General features: G+C 39.5%; 1 protein-coding gene across 1 annotated transcript in view; it reads left to right on the top strand.

Annotated features, from left to right (window-relative positions):
- LOC105395838 overlaps positions 1 to 12,438 on the top strand; it is a 171,569-nt gene that overhangs the window by 140,636 nt on the left and 18,495 nt on the right. The window contains exons 83-94 of the mRNA XM_048628073.1: positions 258 to 375; positions 877 to 997; positions 1,607 to 1,764; positions 2,242 to 2,393; positions 2,978 to 3,218; positions 3,645 to 3,740; positions 4,095 to 4,277; positions 10,133 to 10,292; positions 10,601 to 10,678; positions 10,997 to 11,116; positions 11,522 to 11,689; positions 12,221 to 12,325. Of these exons, the coding sequence (XP_048484030.1) occupies positions 258 to 375; positions 877 to 997; positions 1,607 to 1,764; positions 2,242 to 2,393; positions 2,978 to 3,218; positions 3,645 to 3,740; positions 4,095 to 4,277; positions 10,133 to 10,292; positions 10,601 to 10,678; positions 10,997 to 11,116; positions 11,522 to 11,689; positions 12,221 to 12,325 (1,700 nt within the window). The remainder of the gene's footprint in view (positions 1 to 257; positions 376 to 876; positions 998 to 1,606; positions 1,765 to 2,241; positions 2,394 to 2,977; positions 3,219 to 3,644; positions 3,741 to 4,094; positions 4,278 to 10,132; positions 10,293 to 10,600; positions 10,679 to 10,996; positions 11,117 to 11,521; positions 11,690 to 12,220; positions 12,326 to 12,438) is intronic.

The following is a 12,438-nucleotide window of genomic DNA, read 5'->3' as shown; positions in this document are numbered from 1 at the left end:
GGCAAGAGCACACGGTGCGTTGCGGTGGCGGTGCGGCGCCGGGGCGGTTTGCAAACAAAGTTTTTGTTGATTTTGTGAAAATTATGGAAATAGATTAAACTTTACTTCGCCACTTTGGTCTGCATCAACACCCTCATTCGCCTTCTAAAAATTGAAGTGAACTGCAGTTATGTTTGTGTTATGTATCTGTGTTTTTTTAAGTAGAACAAATAAACCTTTTATCTATCTTTCCACCTAAACCCTAACCCTATTCACAGACGAAGCCAGCGAGACAGCGGACAAACTCGCCACCCTGAACAGGAAGTGGCGCGAGCTGCAGCAGAAGGCTCGCGACCGGCAGTCTGAGCTCGAAGACGCGCTGAGAGAGGCTCAGATGTGAGTAGTAGTGTTTTTTTAATAGCCTTATTTGTGTCCCACTGCTGGGCAAACTCCGCAACTTTGGACCACTCAGGTAGAAACTTGATTATTAGTGTACAGTAATGGTGTGCAAATATAATGTGCCGCACAAACCGCCAAAGAAGTATTGTAGGTTTCTCAATTTTGATTTTGACATTGTACAAAAGTGTATTGCGAAGTATTTATGAAGTCGACCGTACAAGAATGCAGAAATATTTTTCTTATTATGTCCTTCTAGCTAAACGACTAGATAGCTGAATTGATATCAAAAGGCTTACTTACCTACTTTATTGAAAGCCTAAATTCCAAACGTTAAGTAGACCCATACTGTGTTACTAATAAAATAAAAGTGTAATGTTTATTACTTCTATGAGGACACCCAACGCTGTGGCGTATTCTTTTCATTAAGCTTTCTCCTCCACAGTTCATAATTTTCTATACAATTTAATTACCCCACTAATCATCCCCTCATCCACACAGCTTCAACGCGGAGATCCTGGACCTGCTGTCGTGGCTGAGCGAGGTGGACGGCGTCATCGCCGCCTCCAAGCCCGTCGGGGGACTTCCCGAGACCGCCACGGAACAGTTGGAGAGATTCATGGTATGTAGGCGTGGGACGCCCTCCGGTCCACTGGACCGTTGACGTAAGACAATATACAGGTGGCCAGTAGTGGCTTTATGAGGAAGGCTGACGACAGTGTGTTACCGCGCTTCTGATGAGAGACGCTTACGGTCTGATGATGTTAACCACTTCATCATCAGCCATTAAAGCCAGTGGTCACTTTTAGCTCTCTGTCGTTAGTTTGTTGTGACGCTAGAGTGTCATTTTGGCCGCCTCTAAGCCCATCGGGGGACTCCCCGAGACAGCTACTGAGCACTGAGCAGCTGTCATCATCATTGCCATCATTAGCCTGTAAACGTTTATTGCAAGATAAAGGCCTTTTTAAAGGCTAGCTGTCTATGGTAGTTCCAGCTTGCCAGCTTCGAAACGTGTGGGAATTATATGGAAATTATTCATACAGCATCATAATATACTCAGATTTTTATATCCAACCACTATCAGCTGGCTCTCCAGAATAGCCAATTCATCGACCGGCAAATGACATATTATAATGCAATAACAAGAGTCATCTTCCTGCAAGAAATTTGGCACTCGATCCGAAAAATAAAAACCAGCTTTGAAAACTCAATTTCCCTTCCCCCCTAACAGGAAGTCTACAACGAGATCGAAGCCAACCGTCCCAAGGTCGAGGCGGTTCTACAACAAGGCCAGGAGTACCTGAAGCGCCAGGAACGGCCGAGCGCCGGATCGCAGCTGCATCACAACTTGAAGACGCTGAAGACTAGATGGGATAATGTTACTGTCAGGTATGGGATAGTGGGTGTTGGTGGCGAGTGGCGAGTGATGAATGCAGCTATTTTGAGTTTAGCACTGTGCGTATTTCGCTGTTTGAAATTCATCTGGGTAAATATGACATTCCAAATACATGTAACTACCTATGTTTTGAGTGTGAAAATATAATAATTCATATTTTTGCCTCATTATAGACGAACAGACACAGCAAATAAGAGTCCACCAAAACGATTCAATTTGACCCAAACCATATTTAATACAATAGTTTATACCGTTGGAATAGTGTCATTTTGCCCAAGCACACATAGCCTTTATCATGTTTGTATGATACAGAATGTTGCGAAAGTGGTAAAACAAAAGTTGTTTACAATGACCCCCTGAGTCATGCCCTTTAGGCTTAGTATACCACTTTGACAACACCCGTTATGTATACTTTCACCAACTAATTACTATTACCTCTCTATATCACAACTTGCCACTCAACCCCACAGGGCGTCAGACAAGAAGATAAAGCTGGAGATAGCCCTCAAAGAAGCGACGGAGTTCCACGCGGCTCTGCAGGCCTTCGTGGACTGGCTGACCCGCGCCGAGGAGACGCTGCTGGGGGCCAAGCCCGTGTCCAGGGTCATGGAGACGTTGCTCAGTGAGTTGTGAAAATTGGTTTAGCAATAGCATTGCACGAGAGGGTTATTCTAAGAGACCCTTCGTGGACTGGCTGACCCGGGCCGAGGAGACCCTGCTGGGGGCCAAGCCCGTGTCCAGGGTCATGGAGACGCTGCTTAGTGAGTTGTGAAAATGTTTTTAGTAGTACTAGAGGACAAGATAACTATTGAGCTTTGACTGTTTTAGGCATGAAATTATTAGGTTGAAACTTTTTTAAACGGTTGTATCTTACCTTCAATGCTGGATGGGGTACACGAAGTGACGTAGGTATTAACTGTACTTTAAATACGTTCGGCGCACCCTGGGCAGTCAGATAACTGATGTTATTCTGACTGGCTACCTAATACTTCACCACAGGCAAACAGTCGTCTGCCACAAGAATATTTTACTACAAACCGAGACGAGAAGATGTCATAAATAAATTAAAATTATTTTCAACAAATTTGTTGAAAGAAGGAGGAGTGTTTTGTATTCTTGTTTTTCCTACCTATCTATAATATTGATGTGTCTACACTATTTCTACTACTCTGCGCTGAAAATTTACCGCTAACTTCTCACCCACAGCCCAAATCGAGGAGCACAAGACCTTCCAAAAGGAGGTCTCCACACACCGGGAGACCATGCTACACCTGGACAAGAAGGGCACTCACCTCAAGTACTTCAGCCAGAAGCAAGACGTGATCCTCATCAAGAACCTGCTGGTGTCAGTCCAGCATAGATGGGAGAGGGTGGTGTCGAAGGCTGCTGAAAGGACGCGGGCGTTAGATCATGGGTTCAAGGAGGCTAAGGAGTTTAATGACATGTGGTGAGTGGGCATTTTGGTATTTATTTTTTATAATAATATAGAAACACTTAGGTATATGTACACGTTAACCTGTCTTTTGTCTAGGTTGGGTAAGCTAAGAGTAAATAGATTATTCTTTTGTCAATTTTTTTGTTATACAAGGGTATTTGCCAATGCACTTTGTAATACGTACTCCAAATTAGTCTGAACTTTTGTGTCGGTATTTGTGTATCTTACCACAAACACTAGTTGTGTAAAACCAAGGTTTAAAACTTTAAAGTAACATAATTCAAGTAACGTAACGTACTCCAATAAACGTAAAAGTTTTAAACATAAGTACCTGACTTGACAGATCAATTAAAAACATTTAAAACTTACCGCGTTGTCTGTAACCGCCACGCAAAATACCATTCTCTTCCCTGGTAATAAAGTCCTCATTTCTCCCAGGAACAACATCATGGGCTGGCTGTCGGACACGGAGAAGCAGCTGGACCAGCTCAACGCCGAGCCGAGTGTCAACGACCCCGACAAGATCAAACAGAGGTATGAACTTTATTTAACTACGGTTTTATTACTTATTTCATTTTCAGCAACTCGTTAGCTCGTTATCAAACTCGTAGTCCGGAATCCGGTTCGAATCCCGGCGCTGACATGCACCAATGCGTTCTTTGGAATTAAGTACCTACAATGTAGACCATCGCTCTTAGCAGATGAAGGAAAGCATCGTGGGGAAATCTGCACATCTAGATTCTTGATATGTACCCTAAATGCATTGTTCTCATTCAAAATAGAACAATGACATGTCTCGCGAACTATCACATGAGTACAAATGTACAGCGAAAAGCGGTTGACTCGCTTTCGTATGTAACTTTCACTAATGAAATCCCTCCCCAACAGGTTGAACAAACACAAGGAGTTCCAAAAGGCTCTGGCGGGTAAACAACCCCTTTACGACCAGACTATGAAGACAGGCAAGACGCTCAAGGACAAGGCGCCCAAGACAGACGAGGTCACGCTGAAGAACATGCTCACGGATCTGAAGAGCAAGTGGGCGTCTGTCTGTGCTAAGGCTGTTGACAGGTGAGGGGTTAAAGAAAGTGGTAGAAGGATAGAAGGGTTTAGTCATAATATTTGGAGACAACTCAAAATCGGCTATCCTAACCCAAAATAGGTGGAGCCTGCAATATGGGTGACAGACATCTTGGTGTTTCAAATGTCTGGATGAATTCAAATGGAGCTAAAGAAACCTGAACTGGTGTGTTTATCGCTGATGTATGAAACTTCTATTCTGCCCCAACAAAACCGGCCATACTACTTTTCTATCAAACTATAATACGCGCCATTTTGTACACTAAATCTATGATAGCACATATTACACTCAGTGCCTTTTTCACTATGTCTGGTTAATGGCTGCCTGTGGGATAAAAGACATGCTGTCACTGTCATAAACATCAGCATGTTTTTTATTTTATTTTTATTTTATTTTATAATATTTGGAAAACTTACAGCTACAACACAATATGAACATATCAGGTAAACAGCTACTAGCCAATTACAAGTTCCCACATATGGTTCCAATGGTAAGGATTGAATTCTAGAACCCATCTCTTCGCTATTCAGCGCTGAGACCGGTTCCAGAACTCAATCCTTAGTTATTATACCTAGGCGTTACACGACACCAGCTGTAACACACACTAATACCAAAACACTAATATCTTTACTTAAGGGGATCCCTAAAGCTAAAATGCTAAAGTCGGCTTTATATACTTGATTAGATTGGAAAAACGGTGGCTTCTATCACATTGATAAAAATTTATTTTGTAGCAGAGGGTATACTGAACATGTTAGTTGCTTATAAATTGGTGCAGGATTATAATAAGTATGTTAAAAAAAATTGCAAACACACCATGTCTTTTGCCATTTTTTGACTTATTATGAAAAAACCCTCGAAATCAGAGGGCCCATTTTCATGGAATCTTATATGTATGTGTAGGTAATTAAATTCTTAACAAAGTTACCTTAAAGAGTTGGATTTAATGGACCAGAAGTCAACTTTTTTTGCAAAAAACTAATAAATTCCGGTTTAAAAATGATGACACCGTGACAGATTTCAGATTTCTTCAGTCGTCGCCCTGGTGGCGGCCTGTTAGGAGCGATACCCACGCCATTTTATTTTTTATCAAATATTTCACAAAAACTGATTAAATCAACAAATTATGACTACAAGTATTATAATACATATGCATTTGCTATGGAAAGTTAATTTTCTAATCATTTTAGATGCAGAAAAGCCGAAAATTCTTAGAAAACATTTCGCCTTTTCGATTTGTTTACATTTTTTACTATAGAGTTACAGATGCATAGATAAAGGTAAACATTGCACATAATGACACTTATTAGATTCTCCGAATAAGAACTATACGGTCAATGCAGTATGCCAAAGCGCGAGCCTGTTTATATTCTGAGGGGTAATTTATTTTATTTTAACGGTTGTGTATGGTAGGTAAGCTACACAATATACAGGGTGTTGAAAAGTAAGTTCATAATTTGTTTTATTTGAAACCAAAAACCGTAGTTAATTAAAAATATATATATTTTAAGATGTGGTAGTCTGTACACTACAGGTTGTTAAAAATAAGTAAATATTTTTAAAAATTGAAGATCTAAAATTTACATAATTTTTTAAATCTATTTAACAAGCTTTGCAAAAAAGCGGTTAAGTGCGACTGTATCTCGCCATGAAAAAAATGAAATGTTTACTGTAACTATGAATTTTATGCGTTACAAGTGGAATAAAATACCGCATAATATTATGTACAACTATGTAAGAGCCTAGTTTTAAAAAAAAAACTCATAAGAAAATATTAAATACACAGGTTTTTTAACCCCTGAAGGAAATAGAGGGGTGTTATAAGTTTAAAGTAAGGGCTGAATTTATTTTTTTTAATTAGGGTTATAGGTAATGTATATTTTTAATGATTTTTTCAAATAGATAAATGTTATACCATTTTTAAATTGCCATAAAATTACCTATAGTTATAGTTATAGAAAAGGGCAGGGCTACCAGTGCCCATTCGCCACTGCAACCTAAAAGATCTATAAATTATGACTCCCCATGCCGAGTCTCACTCTACAGGCCCAGGTCTTTTATAAACCTGATATGACCTATACAGGATGTTGCAAAAAGGGTATACTGTGCCGAAAGGGTTTGACTCAGGGGTTATTCTGAACAACTTTTGTTCTCCAAGTTTTGGAAATTCTTGAAAAATAAATTCGGTCTCTATAGTAAAAAGTCACGTGATCGAATAAGTTTCTATATGTAAAAGGGTTTTGTTACGTGAATTTTCAAAATTGTAGAAGAAAAGTGGATCAGAATAGCACCTAAATCCACTTTTGGCTAAGCTTTATACCCTTTTTTAAATACCTTGTATAAAATATCGTCAGCGTCACCTTAGATCGTAATCATCGTAACTCCTCGTGACCAAATTTTAGAGGAGACAAAAATACTGTTTTATTTGTAGTTCTAGTTGGCATACTACCCACCTAAAGTTTTTTTTAACTAGCCTAAAAATGATTTGTTTAGACAGTCTATCTTCCTGTTCAACCGCAGCCTGAGTGCCAGTGACTCAATGACTGAAAGGAGGCCATTAGTGCTCCTAAATAAATAAAGCAGGCCTGTAGATTATCTTTCAGTGTACCGACACATCTGATTGCTGTAAGAGCCTGATAAGCTCTTCGAACGAGTCATACCTCTGTGGTGGTACGGTTTCGACCTTTCGGACAGTCAGTTTGGCATCCGAAATGCGGATTCGAATAGTGGGTACAATACTTTGCGTTCGTTCACTGTCGGAGCAGGATAAGAACCACGGGCGAGTTGTTGCGCTGGCTGTTTGCTTAAAAATAGTAACCGCGTTCAACTCTATCCCCTAGAGGGCGAACCTTTAGGGCGGCTCTTGTATACCATCACTTGTCTTCTTATCTGCAGAAAATTGACAGAGGTCATACGTGTCTAACAAGTACATTAAGGATGCGAAAAGAGAGGGTTTGTTTTCACTGAAGAAGTTCAGTTGCGGAGTTCCACAGCGGTAGGTCTTGGACCCCTCTGCTGTGGAACTTGGCATACAACGCGGTCCTGCAAATCAAGCTCGCAAACGGCGTTAGCACAGTGCATTTTTCTAATGTCACACAGGTCGTGAGGTAGGCTGAGAGCCTCCTTCGGGGATGACATCCCAATGATTCAGTACGAAAAAATTGCTGCAGCTGTGCTCGCCATGCAGTGCATGGGCTACTTCCGAATCTGGGGGGCTGTTGCAAAGGAGTCCGTTGCCTCTATACGGTACGGGTTCCGTGCGATCTATGATCCTTCCGGGAGCACCTGTCTTGTCAAGTCGAAGAGAATGGCTCGTATTCGACGCAACCTGCAGTACTGGTGGGATTGGTTGGAGGACAGGACAGCAGGAAGCTGCAGCAGCCGTCATGCTGTGATTCGACGCATAGATGCAAAAAAAAGTTGAAAGTAACTTCATGTTAATAAAATATTAGATCTTAATTTAACAACATAACATTGCAAAAAAAAATTAACATTGTTGAGTATGTTATTGTAATTTACTAAAGTAGTAATAAAAACAAAGGCTTATTGCATAGTTTTCGTTCACGTTCGCCTACATCGCACGTTGTATATGAGAATAAAGGGTATAATTACTAAGTTTTCTTGTTTAAAAATCACGGTTTGGGGTTTAGAGGAAAACAAATGGTAAAATGCGGAATACAGTTTTTTTTTTTTCGAATAAAGAGGAAAACATGTGAATTCAAAAAACGTTTCTATTGACACCAAAGAGTACTTTTCGCCAAGAAAAGTGGAGTTACAATGTTTGCGATCTAAAGTGATGATAGAACTAGAACTTATTTTTTCAGTTCACCTGCTGTTGAGTGAAATCGTAATTAGGTAAATGACTCCTTGACATGAAAATAACTTTTTTTTTATAATCGTTATAACAAAACCGTTTTTTTTAATACAGCAATATTTGTAGGTGTACTTACAGTGAGCAAAAGAGCGCAGCAAGGTGTAAATTTTTTGGTTTTTAAGAAACAAAAATATTATTTCTATCATTACCAAATACACATAAGTACTTTAAAAAAAAAAATACACACTCTCGCCTTGTACTAATGTACTCCCTTGCGGGGGTACTTACATGTTATTATTTTTCTGGTGACCTCCCCATATCCCTTTGCCAGCTACGTAACCTTTTGTGACACCCTGTATATGCAGAGTTCTGCAAACTACTGTTCTGCTTTTGAAACACCAAAAAAAAAACAGGTCGTCTAACTAAAAGGTCACGTGACCAAAAAAAAATTATATGAAGAAGCGTTTTTTTCATGAATATAAAAAATTACGTAGGATAAAAGTTTTTCAGAGTGACGCCTGAGTAACGCCCTTTCGGCTAACTATACTTTTTTTATTACACGGGGGCAGAGTTTAATACAACACCCTGAACTATTAAACTCTGATAATATTTTCGCGATTTTTTTACATTCTGATTTCATTTCCTGGCTTAGAAATAACATCAATAACATGCTGCACACGTAGGTTTCGGCATAGTATTAAACCCTTTTTGCAACAACCTGTATAAATATCGGCACGGGTACGACTTTATATATAATTAATTATTAAATATTAAAAATACTTTCAAATAAAAATAAATATTTTCGTATCACAAAACAATATTACTTACTTAGTATATTTTTAACAAAGTGGCATGTCTTCACTTTTATGTTTTCGAGTACTATGTTAAAATTTCATGTCATTGTCCGTAGAACGCCCCGCATACCTCAACCCCCCCTCACTAGATTTGACAGATTCTGATTTTCTTCCAGCTTTAGTGACAGCCTTAATAAAAACAACTAAGTTAACTAAAACTAGATAAGATAATTAGGTAGACTGTCTTAAGCTTAGACTGACTTAAATTATTTTTTTTCACAAAAGCAACTGTTAGGTATCTATTAACATTACTATGTTTCTTACTGAATGGATCAAACTCTGAATCGCTATAAATTTTATTAAGTGAATTACTCGCACGTATAAAAAATGAATTCTGTCTATAATGGACAACATTTCAAAAAACTAAAGCTGCTATAAATCGAAAACCATTTCGAGATTTAGCTCTCAAGGCCACAAAAAAAATGTTTTTGTATTTTTTGGATGTATCATTTTCGAGAAAATCATAAAATAGTAAAAAAGTGCTCATGACATCATGCATCAGGTGCGATGCATTTTGATGATCAAAGCCTATTAGATTTAAAAACAAAGTAACTGTCACTTTCATTTTTGATTGACGTTGACGTTTTATCGAGTCGTTGTTGTTTATTTGGGTCATTTTCATAAATTCTGTTCTGACACTTTCTGACTATTTTTTTAATTTATCATATAAAATGGTTAGTACTTATTAAGAAATGACCTCTATTTAATATGTCCGAGAGCATGCCACCGCCTACATAGCTGAAAAAATGCTTCTGCTTATTTTTTTACATGATAAGTACCTACTTTGTATTATCAGAAATATCAATGTCATTTGAAAATGACCCATTTGTTGGTTGGCATGTAAACAAAGTTTAAATGTCACTTGTCAGTGTCATTTATGTTTTTTTTCGAGACTAAGGCAATAGACAAAAATAAAAATTGAGCCTAATATGTGATGTCACTTCCGGTTTTAAAATAATTAACTTTAAAGTTAAAAATAACATGCAAAAAATCATGTATATACAAAATAAAAAAATACGGGTCCTCTAATTTTTTATAACCTTTCCGAATAGCTAATAAAAATATAGGGTAAAGAAAATGAAATGTTGTCCATTAGTTTTTATCCGAAAGGTAGCCATTATCCAGACATTGTGAAACAGGGCGTCAACCTTAACTCACATCCATTCTCCCTCAACAGACAACGCAAACTAGAAGAGGCGCTACTATACTCCGGCCAGCTTAAAGACGCCATGTCGGCGCTGATGCAGTGGCTGCAGCGACAGAGGGCAGCACTGGAGGCCGATACCGCAGTCCATGGCGACTTGGACACTGTGCTACAGCTTATTGATGTTCATAAGGTATGTAGGTTTATTATTTATGGCTAAATTCGAGGTAAGAAACAGAGCAAGTATACAATAGTTTACATACATGATTATAGGTTATGTATCATCATATCATGTGGAGAAAATAAAATGGCTTTCATCTGCGCTTTTAGCACGTTAAGAGACGATTCGTAGCGCGTCGTTACGGCAATAGACGAATAGCGTTCGAGCGGCATAACGTACACCAATGGCGTCGCGCGGTTTATCCCAATTCCACCCGCGTCTAACCAATATGAGCTAAGAAAGCTTTCGGAATAAATTACAATGCTACGTATTTGTTTCAGGCGTTCGAAGAAGACCTGCACTCCCGCGAACAACAGATGGAGTCCGTTATGAAGACCGGCAAGGAACTCGAAGCTACGGTACGTTATTAATGGTTAAATTCATGTAAACTCGCTTACTGTCTTAGAAAGATTCGTCACATAAACAAAGACGAAATAAAGGAGATTTGAAAGTTATTACAATCCTCTGCACCTCATAATGCCAACTTTCTTTAACGATTCAATTATTCAATCCAAACTCGTGTTAACTTTCAACCATAATATCAGTGTTAAAACTTGCCATATCAAGAAACTTAATTGTATTGTTTGGGGTGTTATGCATAAATGTATAGGTTTTGTTTGAAAATGAGTAAACGGTTTTTTTAAACCTTACTAAAACCCTCTCATTCCCACTCACAGCTACCCCGCGAAGACGCAGTGAAGATCCGCGAACAATGCGGCGAGCTGCAGCGGGCGTGGGACGCCGTCGTGGGCCTCAGCGAGAAGAAGGCCGTGCGATTGGAGGGCGCTTTGAAGGAGGTATGTGATGTGTTTGTCTGTGGTATACTTAGGTCGGTTAGTGGAAGATGACCACGAATTATCTGTAAAGTTTGGCTCATGAAATGAGATGATCACGAATCATCGGTATAGTTCGGTTCATGCAAGATGGCCACGAATGGCGGCAAATGCATATGGATGTCGAATACCACATACATTTCATATCTGCTATTGTCAAATAGACAAGTTGGGTAATGCTTAGAAATTTGATTAGAAGGCAAAGTGATAGCAAATATCTGAAAACATTTCTTTTAATGAGCCATATTTTAATTTCAGCATGAAAAAAAATTGCCCTATAAATCAGATATCTTTACCTAACTAAGCAGTACCTAGTATTGCTGTATTACTATTCCAACCACATAACTAACCACCTTCCTCCCCCAACAGGCGGAAAAACTCCACAAATCCGTCAACATGCTGCTCGAATGGCTGTCGGACGCGGAGACCCGGCTTCGGTTCTCGGGACAACTGCCCGAGGGCGGGCTGGAGGCGCGAGCCCAGTTGGATGACCACACCAGGTTCCTGAGGGAACTGGAGCTCAAGAAGAGTGACAAGGTAAATAAAAAAATATGTAGCTTGTTAAAACTTCTACGGTTTACTGCCATGTAGTGGTAGATTTTGACTTTTTACGGGTTACTGCCATCTAGCGGTATTATTTGGAATGTGGTGGCTAGGAGATGTGGGTAAGATTCTCGGGACAGCTGCCCGAGGGCGGGCTGGAGGCGCGAGCCCAGCTGGATGACCACACCAGGTTCCTGAGGGAACTGGAGCTCAAGAAGAGTGACAAGGTATGTAGATAGCGATGTAAGACGCGTATGTTGGTTTACTGCCATCTAGCGGTGGTATTTGGAACTTGGAGGTTAGGAGACGTGGCTAATGGGGTCCCTAGACGGTTAAAATTGCCCCATAAGACTCCCCGGTTTTAGATTAGAGGGGCAAAGCCGGTAGTTAAACTAAACTGTTTCATATCACAATACCATGTTAAACCTCTTTGCCTAGACATAATAAAGAAGAATGGATAGCCAAAATATTTCCTTTATATTCGTACTTTTGTACATATTTTAATGTTGTTATTCTCTCCTCCAGGATGAAACGATCGCGCTAGCTCAGTCCATTTTGAGCAAGGCGCATCCCGACGCGGTGACTGTCATCAAACACTGGATCACCATCATACAGAGCCGTTGGGATGAGGTGAGTCTTACTGCCTTCAATATACGGGTCACATTTATGTGCCTGGTTTGTTTTGATCTATAAATCATTGAGAAAGGATTATTGTGAGTGGTTGTTAGTAGAATTGGAAATCA

The sequence above is a fragment of the Plutella xylostella genome, chromosome 20 (assembly GCF_932276165.1).
Source record: "Plutella xylostella chromosome 20, ilPluXylo3.1, whole genome shotgun sequence".
NCBI classification, from domain to species: domain Eukaryota; kingdom Metazoa; phylum Arthropoda; class Insecta; order Lepidoptera; family Plutellidae; genus Plutella; species Plutella xylostella.
This window is presented reverse-complemented; position numbering and strand designations above follow the sequence as displayed.